At 42.7% G+C, this 15,814-nt stretch overlaps 2 protein-coding genes across 2 annotated transcripts; both read right to left on the reverse strand.

The window, feature by feature from the left end:
• Positions 1-3,630: 3,630 nt before the first annotated feature.
• On the reverse strand, positions 3,631-5,342 carry LOC142488648 (uncharacterized). Its single transcript, XM_075589074.1, has 2 exons — positions 5,191-5,342; positions 3,631-4,825 (listed from the first exon to the last, which is right to left on the reverse strand). The coding sequence occupies exons 1-2, from the start codon at positions 5,285-5,287 to the stop codon at positions 3,723-3,725; spliced, it is 1,200 nt and encodes a 399-aa protein (XP_075445189.1). The 5' UTR covers positions 5,288-5,342; the 3' UTR covers positions 3,631-3,722.
• A 6,361-nt stretch (positions 5,343-11,703) lies between these two features.
• On the reverse strand, positions 11,704-15,280 carry LOC142487199 (uncharacterized). Its single transcript, XM_075586020.1, has 2 exons — positions 14,415-15,280; positions 11,704-14,295 (listed from the first exon to the last, which is right to left on the reverse strand). Exon 2 carries the CDS (start codon positions 14,179-14,181, stop codon positions 11,704-11,706), a length of 2,478 nt encoding a protein of 825 aa, XP_075442135.1. The 5' UTR covers positions 14,182-14,295; positions 14,415-15,280.
• Positions 15,281-15,814: the final 534 nt, after the last annotated feature.

The raw sequence follows: 15,814 nt of genomic DNA on the forward strand, positions 1-15,814 counted from the left end.
GGGAGAAGGAGTGGCTCAGTGAGTAAAGACACACACTGGCACTGAGAATTTGAAGCAGGGGAGTCTGGTTCAATTCCCGGTGTCGGCTCCTTGTGACCTTGGGCAAGTCACTTTATCTCCCTGTGCCTCAGGCGGCAAAAAATAAATTGTAAGTTCCACGGGCCAGGGACCTCAGCCTGAAAAATGTGTCTGTAAAGCGCTGTGTACAACTAGCAGCGCTATACATGAACATGCTCATATTATAATTATTATTATTATTGTTACATAGTTTCGACAGTCATACGTTCCATTACACAATAGAATTCACAAATGTGTTAGCAGAGTGGGAATGGTTGTTATATATAAAACACACCATGCCATAAAATGATAGTAGTCATTAAAGAACACTCAATAAAAATTCATGAGGCACTATTTTGCAACATCATTATGTTAATTAAGTGCTTATGCAATATAGGCATAAGGGTATCACATTTTTAATTGTTTGTTAATAAGCGCTGCAAGCAATATAAAATTAGTTCCATATGTAGTATAGTAGTCGGTGGCTCCTCCTCACAATCATCTCATATAAAGGTAGACTCTTCTGAAATCATACATTGATCCGATTGTATCTTCCCCGACATCTCTGAAATACAGCAAACACATGATGGTCAAATATGGCACCTTACTATATATGTATCCGTGACAACGCATTACACAGCTCTATATGATTGTGTACATACACACGTCACTCACTTATATGTTAGAAGTACAAGTGTACATCAGTATGTAATGTTTCTTTAAATTTGTAGCAGGCATAACTATGTATATGATGTGAACGTTGCCTGTATACTGAAAAATGTGCGCGCACATCTTAGTGTACGCACGCACTTCACGCTTGGCTGCACTAACTGTTAGCGCATGCGCAAAACAAAGCGTACGTTGTGCGTTCAATACATCTTGAAAATACCATTAAACATAAAATCTTTATTTCAAATACAATGAATACGAAACTACATTCGTTCTAAACGAGTACATCTGTATTCTTTTGAAACAGACGTGTTTGGACAGAAAGGACGGCCGATAACACAATGCGCAAATGCAATACGTGTGACGTCATGTTAAACCAGCGTGAAACGCACGCTAACACTCCTCCCACTCAATTAACATTCGGCTAACGCCCAGTTGACGCCTACAAACACTGAGCCGCACACATGACACACTGCAGTTACCGTTACTATAACAAAACATGACAGCCAATAGGCTTTGAGGCGCGCACGTCGCTTGGGGGCGGGACTTACATCCGTAATCCTTTTTAAGGACGCCTTGGGCCATGACAAGGGTCCCACGTCATACGTGGTGGACCCGCTTTTAAATGTTGCATGATAACAAAACAGGTATGTGTTAGAGTTATGTTAAAATGTTGCTAATATGGTTAAAGGGATAGGAAAGTACGTATATTTATTCCGTCAGCAATGTGTACTACTCTTTCAGGTTATACTATATTGTATTCGGCAACAATTTCTTTGTGATCGCTACATGTTATGCAGTCTGCAATGTTACGCTGTATCCACGCATTGAAAGGGAAAATGGTGGTTAAAAAAAACAAAAACAAAAAAACATTTAAACGCACAGTCAACGCATAACGGTTGTTATATTTACCATTCTTCTAGAATTAACTCTTCGTCTGGCTGCAACTGCTCGCTCCAGAAATGCAAGGCATTTTCATCCACGCTTGACCCACCCGCTGAATCCAGTATGACACACATCTCCTCCATGAAGCGCTCATAGGAATCGCCACTGCTTTCTTCAAACAATTGGTCGGGAGGTAGGTTCATTTCTTCGGGTTCCCATTCCAATGCATTTTCAGCTGAAAGGCTTGGTACATAATCATAGTACTTTTGTTGTTGTACAATGTGGGTTTCAGGAATGGAGGGTGCAGATATTGCAGCAGGTATCGATTCACACGGAACAGTAGTAGCGGATCCATTGCTATTGGCATTAGGAATAAATATGCCTTTCACAACAATATATGTGCCCTCTTTCAGGGTAAAATGCTTTTCCTTTGCAATCTTCCAGAAACCATAGGTGTGTTCTAGCTTATCCTGCACACGTTCAAAAAAGTCATTAGTTGATAAAGTGAATCTTATTGAGGAATTAAAATTCCGCGCATGCCTACGGTCTTGGTAATAAGGATATTTAGCTCGAATCAAATCATAGATTTGGCGTGTGCTTGCTTTGTGTCCGCGACTGTTCAAAATTGCTTCTGAAACCATGTACTTATAACCTAAGAGGGGATTCATATGGTTAACGAATTCATCAGCCATGTCAGAGTAGCACAAAAGATGTGTGCAGTTCTGTCTTCTTTGCTCATCAAAATGATTCTGCTCAATGGCTAACAAATTCCTGTGTTTCGTTTTCAAGGTCAACAAAAGTAACTACTTTTACTCCTTATTTCAAACGCCAATTGGATGTGTCCTTTTAATTGGTTTAACTTTTGTGGTTAGTGATAGGCGAATGTGGGAAAAACATGTATCATTTTTTATCTCGTTTGTGAAAACATTCCTACACTTATTTCAGTAACATTGAGTTTTCTAGAAAAATAACAAAGAGCACTGTGTGAAAATAGTGCTTAGACAGCCATATCAGTAAATATACACACCTGCAAAATGAAATGTTTTTTTCCCACATACATTTCTGTGTGTATTTGAAAGTCTGGTTAACTACCTGTCTGCATGAGTTTAAATACGTGTGTATCTATATATATATAAATATATCTCTCTCATAAAAATATATATATATATATATAAAGTGTATATTGTACTATATGTATAGTGTGTGTGTGTGTGTGTGTGTGTGTATATATGTATATGTATATATATATATATATATATATATATATATATATATATATATATATATATATATATATATAATGTATCTTTTTTTTTTTTTTTATATTGCAGGAGTACACACAACATATTGATGGCAGTAAGTAGGCCTTGTATGAAACCTATTTAAATGGTGATAAACATGAGTGAATTAAGTAATAAACATTTGTTTGCACCCAATAATGTTAGAGGCGCACACTTAGTATAGTTGTCAAACATTAGGCCTGTATTATTAAAATAGTGTGTTTTCACAAGGAAGCATGAAGTGTATGTTTTTTGTAAATACATCTATGCCAGTTTAGATAGTACTATATATACACACACACACACACACAGTGTGTGTCTGTGTGTGTGTGCATATATCAATACATACTACATATATTTTAGTATAAATTCAGAGATGTTCTTGAAACAAGAACACATAAATGATTAAAGGACAACATTACAATGGCCACCAAAGATAAGTAATATTTAACACAAAATCCTGCTGTACACGTACAAGAAAGATGTTTGCAGTTAAATAGGTGCTTTTATAATTACATGAAAATAATATGCACATGCAATGATTACATCAATTAACACACCCAAATGCAATGTTTTGCTGCAAAGTCAATGGCAGCTTCTCTAAACTTAGCAACTGGCTCCTGGTGGACCATTACTGAACAGACGATTAATACGTCAATATTTATAACACTATTCATTAATTAGGAGTGTTAACATTTCCAAAACTTCACGTGTACAAGAACATACTTGAAAGTTTGGAAACAACACAGTCTTCAGCATACATACAATAGTAATTAGATAATCTGAAGTCAACAAAACAAGGCCAAAGACATATTTTGTGAATTTTAAAATTTATTTTTTTTGTTCCTTTTGCGAGCGAGTAACAGGCCTGCTTGTTGTCTCTTGAATTTTCCTTTTTCTTTTGCCACCAACTTTAGGCACAACAGAGCCACTTTGAGTGGCCTCTGGCACTTCACGGGCAGGGCTTGTGGCCAGTGACTCACCTACAGGGCTTTTGGGCAGTGACTCACCTACAGGGCTTTTGGGTAGTGACTGTTCACCTACAGGGCTTGTGGCCAGTGACTCACCTACAGGGCTTGTGGCCAGTGACTCACCTACAGGGCTTTTGGGCAGTGATTCACCTACAGGGCTTTTGGGCAGCGATTCACCTACAGGGCTTTTGGGCAGCGATTCACCTACAGGGCTTTTGGGCAGCGATTCACCTACAGGGCTTTTGGGCAGTGACTCACCTACAGGGCTTTTGGGTAGTGACTGTTCACGGACAGGGCTTGTGCCCACTGACACATGTGAGCAAGTTGGTAGACACTGCACAAGTGATGGTTGGTCTGTTTCATGTGTGTCTTGTTTTGTTTTTGTCGCCTCCTTTGTAGGTGTCTGCTGCTGAATTTGTACAGATGGCAGCGGTAGGATATCATCAGGAACCTGCACAGCAATGTCTGCTACTTGACCGGTAACATTTGGGCCTGGTGAATGAATATCAGATGAATGTGGTGAAAACTGACCTGCATGAACAGATCCTGCCTGTGAGGTGTTGAATTGTGGTACATTAGTCATTCTCCAGTAATTAGCTTGTGTTTGCTGAACAACTAATGCTTCGAATGAGGTGTTGATTTTTTGCAACTGTTTTGGCACTTCAATGAAGACTCTGTGGAGATGTGCCAATTGTGAAACTGTTTCTTCCTGCAGTGCAATCATCCTTTCCAGCACTGTCATCAGGTCAGAATGGCGACGATTTTCTGCTTCCACAATTTTTCCCTCAGAAGCTACAATTGCATCATATGTGGTATTTGCTGGACGTTTTGGCGGTAAAACAGTTTCAATTGGAACCTCTTCATGGTCACTTGCTTGTATTTGTGTGTCTATGGCGGCGGCGGCATCATCATCATCATCATCATCATCATCATCATCATCATCATAATCCTCTTCATCATGTTCTACAAATAAATGTACACATTATTAAATGGCATGTTAATCTCTGCTGTGTTACTATGTAATTCTACTGTGTCAAAAGTAACAACTAACATGTTTCCATACGTTTTATAACCTCACATTAAAAACTACCTTGAATTAAGAATAATGTTTGGACTCAGTATGAAATATGAGTGAATGAAAACTTGCTGTAAACTCACAACTCCTACATGATAGTTAACATCACTAACACAATACATGTTGCCTTACACTTCATTTTCACATACACTAAGTAATCGTATTTAAAGAACATGTGCAAAACAATTAATGAACATGACAACATAACATATAGAAGAGCACATATTATATGGCCACCAACTGATACACTCACCTTCTAGGTGTGTTGAGCTGGCTGACCCAGGTGAAGACACTTGTTCCCTCTCAGGTGACACATGTCCTTCAGGGGCAACTATATATAACAATAACATAAGTTTTACATTTACATGTGTAAATATTGAACAAACAGTTATTGTATGTTCTGTATTTATGAGTACGTAACAGCATCAGTTCCTTAACCCAAAATTTGTGTGTGAAAGTGAACATAAATAGTTGTAATAATGTTGAGGTTCCCTTCTCAAGTCAGGGTCTCTACTGCTCAGATGTGGGCTCCAAATTAGTATAACAAAAGCCTGGGTGCACCCCAGATCCCAATAAATGACACAGAGTCATGTATCAGTTCCCTCAGGCTCCGCAGCTCAGACTGACGTGCCGGGTATGTGTATTACAGAATATATAGGCAGACAATACGTTTCAGTTTCGTTTCTCTGTAAATCATAGACTTGAGTTTCGTTTCTCTGTAAATCATAGACTTTAGTTTCGTCTCTCTGTTCCAGCTGAATTCACAGGAAACCGGGAGTTAGCAGGCAAAGGGCTCCTGGCTTTATTTCAATTTACCTCAGAGAGAGAGAGAGAGAAAGTTATTAGTTTACATAAAAAACACACTGCGTTATTTCCAAGCCTTGCAATTAAAGCAGATTAAATATGGCTGAATGCATACAAAATGGACGAATAGTTTCTTATAATACTTTATTACCTTCACATTCCCCCCTAGACACTAAAAGGACATTTTGTAGGAAGGGGTCTGTCCCTAATTTCTATTTCTTGTGCTAGAGTCCCTACCTGAGGGTGTTGGTCAGCTGTTCATGGGCTTGTCCCATCCCCGACAACTTCTGGCTCGCTAAACTCGAAGACCTACAGTATACACAAAAGGGTTCCCTGACCTCAAACAAACACACTAGGGTCTGGGATTCTAGAGTGGTCACCCCTTATTCGAGTTTGGTTGTACTGTAATTGAACATCTTGGGTGATTTCTGCAGTGGTATATCTTCCAGATCAATATTGTCTTTGTTGTACATTACCATTGTGGGTATAACCTCAGATCCGGCCTTCTTACAGAGACCCTTACAGCACGGGATAACACAGAAGACCACTACTGCCAGAACAAAAAGTATAACCAGGAGAAATATTGCCAGTTGTGTCAACCATTGTCGCCAGCCAGACAGCCACGAGAAATACTTGTCCCATGGGTCTGTTATACCAGAATTTCTTTTAAGTTCATCAGACAAATCTTTCAGTTTATTAATAGCTGTGGTAACCTTACCGTCCGGGCCTGTGTTCCCGGGAATATATGTACAGCACGCATCTCCAATCATATGGCAAACCCCCCCTTTTTCTGCTAATATCATATCTAAAGCCATTCTATTTTGGAACGTCATAGTGGAAGTGGGTCCAAGTTGGTCAGCTAGGCCTTGTAGCGCATCACGGGTGTAATTCACAAACCTTTGTTGATTATAATAGATATAGTTGATCCAATCTACATTTTTATTAACCGTGACTAGGGGCATAAAGAATGACTCAAACCCAGCCTTTACCTGATCTCTGGCCTTAAACTCATCAGGAACTCCTCTCGGTACCCCGATGGCATCTATATATACATGTGAGTCTAAACTTCCTGCAGGGGCTTCTCGCTTACTGACTTTAATTGGTGATGATAATACCTTAGATTTTTCTGTACCAACAGGGATTATATGCATTGGCATTAGAATTTTGGTCAGTGCACACTGACCTGTCCAGTTACCTTCAAGTCTGGTTCTTAATTTTAGATCCCCACATATCCAGTATATATCTCCTAACGATTGGACCTGATTCTGTAACTTAATACTGGGTATTTTAGAGAAAGTGTCACAATATCCTTGGGAGAAATTACCTAAAAACCTGTTGCCCTGTAGAGACTCATAGCAGGTATAGTTTCCCTTGTATACAGTGATTCCTTCCCCTGGTTTTGGGGTTTCTGTTGTGAGTGGATATTTTTGTTTCCAATCTTCACACTGGGAGTGATTGGTACTTGTATTGGTATATAGACTAATGAAACACTCTTCTGCATTGATGGGTATGTTTAGAGGCACTGTGCCGAGATGGGGCCTAGCTGCAGCACAAACATAGCAGTTGCTTTTGTTATATTTTTGAGTAGTGTATTTTATCCATTCCAACCAAAGGTTGGTGTCTGAAAAACCTGTTCCTATGGCCATTGTGTCTTGGAAAGAGGGACCTGCTGTGGCTATCATACCTTGAAATGTCCGAATCCGGGGGGCCATGGGGTTTTTCTCTATCTTGGGGGATTTCTGTGACACCTGCCAATCTTTAGAGTTATACATATCCTGAATTCTGAACTTCCCGTAAGCTCCTCTTATACCCCCTTTTATCCAATTTCCTAGAACATATACACCAGCGTCCCCAGGGCTAGGGTTTTCTATGGTTAATGTGAGTTTCATTATTTCACCCGTCTTACCACGGACTAGACATGTACCAGTTTTTCGCAAGATCATTCGACTGATTAGAGACTTGCCGTTTCTGTCTTTTCGTGCTAGGCCATTCTGTGGTTGGTATCCCCAATCTATTCCCGTGTTCCATCCCACTGCTCCCCAGTAATCACATTCCTGCCCCCAATAACTGTCTGTAACACATATATATATGGCTCTAGAGTTCGGAGTGTCTCGGTACATATTACACTGCCAATTGGTTAAGGAACAGCTGACAATATCACAGTAATCGAAGGAGAAGGTAGCTACATGAGTGTTGGATGAGTTATACCAAAACGTGACTGCCCCTTCATGTTGGGTGATAGCAATCTCTTGTGCCTCCCCCAAACCTAACAAACAAAGGATATATAGAATCATTCTTCCTTTGAAAGAGGTGTCGCTGTTCTCTTGCAATGAGATGCGTGGATCCAGGTAATTTTTCCTTGAATCTTGACTGAGGTGGGTGTGACTAGAGTTACCAGATGAGGGCCTGTGTATCTGGGATCCAGTGCGTGTTTTCTCACGTGCTTCTTTACATACACCCAATCACCTGGCTTTATTTCATGGGTTGTGTCATTTGTGCTGGAATCTGGAAGAGAAAGTGACACTGCAGAATGGAGATTAGATAACTCTTCACTTAATTTGATAACATAATATACCTGTCTATCATGCATTTCAGTGAGATTTACATTCCCTTTATTATCCTTAATTCTGACTGCACTTCCAAATAATACTTCGAAGGGAGACAACCCAGATCTAACCTGTGGGGTGGTCCTAACATGGAACAAAACTATAGGTAGAAGGTCGGGCCAGGGGAGTTGACTCTCTTGGGTCATTTTTAGTAGAGCTGTTTTAAGGGTCTGATTCATCCGTTCAACCTTCCCGCTACTTTGGGGGTGATATGGGGTATGGAGGGCTTGTTTCATGCCCAGGGCCTCCAATATTTCCTTGAAAATATTGGCAGTGAAGGCTGGTCCTTGGTCGCTCTCTATTACTTCAGGGAATCCAAATCTGCAACAAAGTTCAGTGATTAGCTTCTTAGCAGTGGTTTTCGCTGTCATATTGGGTACTGGGTAGACTTCGGGCCATCCTGAGAACATATCCACTACCACAAGTGCATACTCATATCGTCCTGACTTCGGCATCTGGATATGATCAATTTGTATTCTCTGAAAGGGAAAGTCTGGCTTCACAAGATGCTTTGGAGGTGTAGGTTCAGTTTTTCCTGGATTGCAGGTTTGACAGATGACACAAGCTTTATTCAGTTCCACCAAAATCCTTCTTATACCAGGTGCAAAGTACAACTTGTTTATTACTGCTAATGCTTGGTTATGTCCTCTGTGAGTAGGTCCATGTGCCCAGGTGGCGATTGCATGGTACATGTGTCGGGGCACACAAAACTGGTCTTTAATTTTCCATAGTCCAGTTTGTTTTTCTTGTGCTGCTCCTGTCTTTTCCCAGCTCTCTTTTTCTTCTTTGGGTACTGTTCCTTGTTCCTTCTTCATCTGTTCTTGGTAAGGATCTATATCATCCATGGGAGAATTCTTCTTGGCACTTCTTGTAATTACTGGTGCAACAACTGTGGCTTCCTGCAACGCTGATGACGGTGGATTGTTTCGAGTCTTATCTTCTTGAAGGGCAGCTTGCTTGGCTGCTTGGTCCGCAAGGAAATTTCCCTGTGTCTCAGGTGTATTCACCTTTCCATGTGCTTTGATTTTGACTACCGCCACTTCCTTGGGTAGTTGTAGAGAGTCCAATAGTCTTCTTATGGCATCTGCGTGCTTGACCGGCGTTCCATTTGCTGTGATAAATCCACGATTAGCCCAGATGGTTTCAAAATCATGAGTGACTCCAAAAGCATAGGCACTGTCTGTGTAAATGTTGACCTTTTGACCTTCTGCGAGGTTACAGGCTCTTTCGACAGCAATTATCTCCGCTTCTTGTGCCGATATATGGCTGGGGAGAGCTTCTGCTTGGATCACTTGGTCGACTGTGGTGACGGCGTATCCGGTATGGAAACGTCCATGTTCATCAGCAAATCTGGAACCATCAGTAAAGAAGGATAGATCAGGGTTTTCGAAAGGCGTCTGTTGAGCCCGGGATGGGGTACCTTGCCGCTGTAGTTCTACTATACAGTCATGGTCTTCAGACTCATGGATACCCCCTTCCACCGGAATCAGAGTTGCAGGGTTGAGTACTGTACATTTCTTCAGAGTGACATTGTCCGGTATTAGCAGTGCAGACTGTAGCCTCAGTAAACGTTGCATGGTTAGGTATTTCGGCCTAGACAGGTTCAGGATAGCATGGATGTCATGCGGTGCTTGGATAACAAGAGGGTGACCCAGAACAATGTCCGCTGCCCTGTTGAAAATTTCGAATGTTGCTTGTACTGCTCTGAAGCAGGATGGGTGCCCTTGTGATACTGAGTCCAATTTAGCAGAGTAGTAAGCCAGAGGTCTCATTCGGTTACCGTGTAGTTGTGTGAGGACACCGGCGGCGAATCCATCATTTTCATCCACGAACAGAGTGAAAGACTGGTCATAGTCCGGGATGCCCAATGCAGGGGCGCGTGTAACTAGGTCTTTTAGCGTTTGAAAGGAGTCTTGTAATTCTGTTCTGTGAGCTGCGTCGTGGAGTAGCTCTGTATTTTTCACAGCTTCATACAGAGGTTGCATATATTGCGATGCATTAGGAATCCATTGGCGGCAAAAGGTGATGAGTCCCAAGACCTGTTGTAGACCGCGCACAGTTGTGGGCATTTTTAATCCAGCGACTGTCTCGATACGGTCGGGAGTGAGATGTTTTTCGCCTTTAGATACACAGTGACCAAGAAAAACAACTTTTGGGCTACACCACTGTACTTTGGCTTCTGAGACCTTTGAGTTGATAGATGCGAGATGGACCAGTAGGGACACTGAGGCCTGTTCACACACTGGAACAGAAGGGGCACATATAAGAAGATCATCCACATATTGAAGTAACGTGATTTCCGGATGGGCTTGTACCCAGGGTTCTAGGCAGAACTTCATGGCCTGTGTGAACTGGTTAGGGCTATTCTGGGCACCTTGTGGCATGACAGTCCAGGTACGTTGAGTTCCTCTGAAGGTGAAGGCGAAGAGATACTGAGAGTCTGGGTGAAGAGGCACGGAGAAAAAAGCATTTGCCAAATCCAGGACCGTATAGGCCTCACAGTTAGGCGGGATTTGGCTAAGAAGAGTATGTGGGTTAGGCACAACTGGAGTTTCCAGAATGGTGGCGGCATTGATTGCCCTGAGATCTTGAACCAGTCTGAACTTCGCTGGTTCTCCTTTTGCTGTTTTCTTTTGGACTGGAAACAGAGGCGTGTTACACGGTGAAGAACATCTTATCAGGGCTCCTTTTTCTTCAAGCATCGCAATTTGCTGTTGAAGACTCTGTTCTGTTATAGACTTCAGTGGGTATTGTGGTACTCTTGGAGGTATAACGTTAGGCTTAAGTTCCACCCTTACAGGAGGGACTGGAAGACGACCAATATCATCCGGGCCTTGGGACCACACACTGGTAGGTACCTTGTCTTTCACCCACTGTGGGACAGGAGATGGAGGGTTCATGGTTAATATCTGCTGGAGAAGTATTGGGAGAGCGTGGAGACAACATGATGCTTCTTGTTCTTCTGGGCAGTTGGGATCATGCAATTGTACCCGTAATCCTGAGTCGTCATATTGCAGGGTGGCTCTCATGTGTGATAGTAAATCTGCTCCCAATAAATTAACAGGACAGGATCCAGAGACTAAAAATCGGGACATAACTTCTGGGAAAGGTCCTACATGGACTGGTACAGTGAGAGGAGTTTCGACTGATTGTCCTGTGATTCCAATACAAGTCATAAAGTCAGGGGAGAGGTCTATTCCTCTGGGTAGATCTTTGGCTGATATGACGGACCTGGCCGCTCCCGTGTCCACCATAAAGGATACTGGTTCACCAGCAACTTGTAGAGTGACAGCTGAACCATTAGGGTAGGTGTGTTTGGATATAGCAGCCATGGTGGAGACGGGTTGGCCCTGGCTTCATTGTGGTGGGGGATCTTGTGGAGGAGGGTAAGTATCATGAGGATATGGTCTTGGAGACGGCAGTCTTTGTTGGATCTGTGCTTGCTGGGGCTGTAACGGCTGTTGGGGCTGCTGCCAGTTGGAAGGTGGCTGACTACGCCAGAAAGGTGGCTGCTGGGCCTGTAATGGTTGTACGGGTGGGGTTCCTTTCAAATAATCTCTACAGTTCCTCTTGATATGTCCGATACGGCCACAGTGGTAGCATGGTCCTCTAGGCCTTTGTTGATCTGCTGCACGACCATTCTGATATCCTTGGTTTCCCTGGTACGGAGGTGTTGCTGTATAATTATCCTGGTACTGCTGGTACCCTTGGTTCCCTTGATACTCCTGGTACTGAGGGGCTGGTGGGTATAATTGGCGTGGTGGCAGCATTGGTACTTGAGATGAGGCGGTATATAAAACACCAATACGATCATCCTCCTTTTCTTCTTGGATAGCTGCCGGCGTCTTCTTCACGGAGGACTGCTTCTTCTGAAAAGCTTTGGCTATTGTGAGGGCTTCTGTGTACCCTAATGAGGTCATCCAGGGACACCCTTCTTGGACCGCAGCCCGTAGCTTGGGAGTAAGTCCATCCATAAATGCTGCTGCTAGCAGATTGGCTTGTAATTTATTGCTGGTGGAGAATCCCATATCTCTAAACATTTGGAGTAGTCTAGTATGATATTTCTCAACTGATTCAGTAGCTTCTTGGGTGACATCCTTTATTGATTCAGTCTGCTCTGTGAGTCTATCCTGGGCCCATAGTTGTATTTGTTCCAGGAAGTCTTCTCCAGATTTATAGTCTGTGACGTCAACTATCCTAGCATCATTGAGGGATTTCTCAACAAGGGGCCAAAATGAGTCTCCCGCTTTTAACATGGTGAGAGATTTTAAATCAGCCCATGTTGCGGAGTAGTTCTGCTGAATCTGACGTAACATTCTATAAAAGGGCATGGGCTTGTCTTCCGGATCGGGGAGTTGCTGTAAGAGGGTGGAGCTTTGTTGGGGCGTGAATTTGATGTACCTAACTGCTCCTTCCGGAACGTCTTCATTCCACGGTTGGGGGACGGGAGGAGCATTTCCGTGTTCTGCTTTTACAATAGGAAAAGAGCGGACCGTGTCTGAGGTAGCACAGGCGGCTTGAAAAAGCAGTGGCCTGACAGAGTCATTGGCAACAAGCAGAATACTTTCAAGATTGAGGGGTGATTCTTTGATCGTACTGAGTACCGCTTGGACTATATGTTTGACACATTCTTTTATGGGATACCCGAAAAGACCACCAGAAATGGGAGGGAACGCTATAGTGCGTCTGGGCATGGCCGCACTATTGAGGCCGGAAGCATAGATTAGGGATGTCCGGACAACGGCTTGGAGGAGCTGTTTGGCTCTTTCTGGAGCATAGTCCCTATACACTGGCCCTGCTGCATGGATGATTAAATTACAGGGTAAATCTCCGGGCCCGGTGGCAGCTATACCCCCCACTGATACCTCTCCATGTTTCTGAATATAGGTATTAGAGTCACGCTGTATGGCCTCACCCCCTTTTTCACAAATCAATTTAGCAAGGCCCCCATTATGCTGGAGCCTCCCATTTGCTGGATTAACTATCGCGCCAACCGACAAGCTAGTAATGTCTGCCTGCATCACTTTTACAATAATTTGACGGGTTGGGCCGCTAAATACACGTTCAAACAGTGATTCAGGTTCATCATAGGTAACAAAAGAGTCAGAATATGGTGGTGCCTGATAAGCTGGGGTCCCGGCGGAGGTTGCATCTTCCTCAGCAGGGGCCCCATTATCCATCTGAACTAGACAATCTTGCGGTATACTGGGATACATTTTAACAGGGTCGGCTGGTTTGGCTTTGGGATTAAAATACTGGCCAGTGGGCGTGACTAAGGGGCACACAAGAGCCTCACCAGTTTTAATATCGGGGGACATGGACGGTCGGGCGGCCCCACAATAATAACAATTTTCCCATGTTTTGGGATTTTGACACTGGCAAACAGAACATACCCAATAAGGGGCCGGTACAGGGGCTGAGGGAGAGGGTCTACCGGTCGTCTGCGGGTATGGGGGTGGATTTCCCTGTAACATTTGGTCTTTTTCTGCCACTACTGAACCAGGGGTCACATTTTCTGGTTTCACATAACAATAACATTTCTTATCTCTCTCTCCACACTCTATTTCTTCATAACCCTCTTTCTGAAGATCTATAGCAACACTCAGAAATTTCTCTGCATTTTCCCACATGCCTGCATCTTTCAGTTTCCCCTTACACATTTGCATATTCGTTCTCAACAACTTCGGTTGCAATCTTCCCGTAGGGGGTAAATCTAACAGTTTGAACAACAATTTACATTTCTTGGTATACTTCTTTCCCTCCCGCTCTGTCACAAGAGTTACGGAATCCCGGGCACCAGAAGGCAAATCCTTCTTTAAAAACTGCGAGAACATTGTCTATTTTAAAAACAACCTCGGACACGTGTTACCGGCGGTACCTGGACTATTGAGCTTCAGCGATAAATCGACCTAGACGGGGAGGCGCGCAGGCAGTCCCCGGACCGTCACCTGTATGGACAATCCTCCTATTATCTATCAATTTATATCCTTACACACTCGGGATTCTTGAGTCTTATTGACAAATCGACCTAGACGGGGAGGCTCGCAGGCAGTCCCCGGATCGTCACCTGTATGGACGATCCTCCTATTATCTATCAATTTATGTCCTAGACTCTTCCCCTTATTTTATAGTTATTCCGTAACCCTTATGACATATGAACATAAACCACACATCTGGCAGTCTCAAGACCTTACAAACTATATAAATCCTTGGCGGGAACCACCGGACTCTATGGTCTTGTATAGATTAACAATACTGTTACCGTCAACCAAGGGATCGCCAACCTGAACAGACTGACAGGAGTTCGGTAAAAATATATTCTGAATATATCTTACCTTGTCCTTAGAGGTTGATCAGGCCTCAATCAGTCCGGTCAGGGGACGGTCGTCCGTGGATAGAGACGGGTTCAGGATTGCTCCGGTGTCCCTTCACAAGGATCCTGCCGACTACGCCAACTGTTGAGGTTCCCTTCTCAAGTCAGGGTCTCTACTGCTCAGATGTGGGCTCCAAATTAGTATAACAAAAGCCTGGGTGCACCCCAGATCCCAATAAATGACACAGAGTCATGTATCAGTTCCCTCAGGCTCCGCAGCTCAGACTGACGTGCCGGGTATGTGTATTACAGAATATATAGGCAGACAATACGTTTCAGTTTCGTTTCTCTGTAAATCATAGACTTGAGTTTCGTTTCTCTGTAAATCATAGACTTTAGTTTCGTCTCTCTGTTCCAGCTGAATTCACAGGAAACCGGGAGTTAGCAGGCAAAGGGCTCCTGGCTTTATTTCAATTTACCTCAGAGAGAGAGAGAGAGAAAGTTATTAGTTTACATAAAAAACACACTGCGTTATTTCCAAGCCTTGCAATTAAAGCAGATTAAATATGGCTGAATGCATACAAAATGGACGAATAGTTTCTTATAATACTTTATTACCTTCACAATAACAATGTACATGCCTGTGTACTTAGAACTTTTGAGTTCCCTAACATAAAACATACTATGTTTCTGCAGTAATGCGTGAGGATAAATAGATAAAATTTGTACATAAAAATCATATGTTGTGTAGTGATATCAGTATCATAATGTACATAACTATCATGAGATAACCATTCACAATGGTTATCATGAAGGTGGTCATATTGCAAAAAGTTTTGTTTTTGGTACAGGATATGTGTGGTACATTAATATAAGATGTGGCACACCTGAATGTGGCTGTGACTCAACAAGACAACACATGCAGTGTGTGATAATGTGTCGTTGATAGTAGTAGTTCAACTATAGATATGAGTGAACTAATGTGTGAGGTACGCTTTGATAAGTAATGAGTTGTTGGGGCATTTAGTAGCTAAAGTGAAGCTTTCAAATGAGTGTGATTAACTTCAGTTGTGCTAGTCAGGTTGTAATAACGGTATTCCCTTCCCCAAAAAGCCTAATCAGCCACACCTTTCAATTACTTGAAACAGGTGAAA

This window comes from Ascaphus truei, chromosome 2, assembly GCF_040206685.1.
Source record: "Ascaphus truei isolate aAscTru1 chromosome 2, aAscTru1.hap1, whole genome shotgun sequence".
In the NCBI taxonomy this organism is placed as follows: Eukaryota; Metazoa; Chordata; class Amphibia; order Anura; family Ascaphidae; genus Ascaphus; species Ascaphus truei.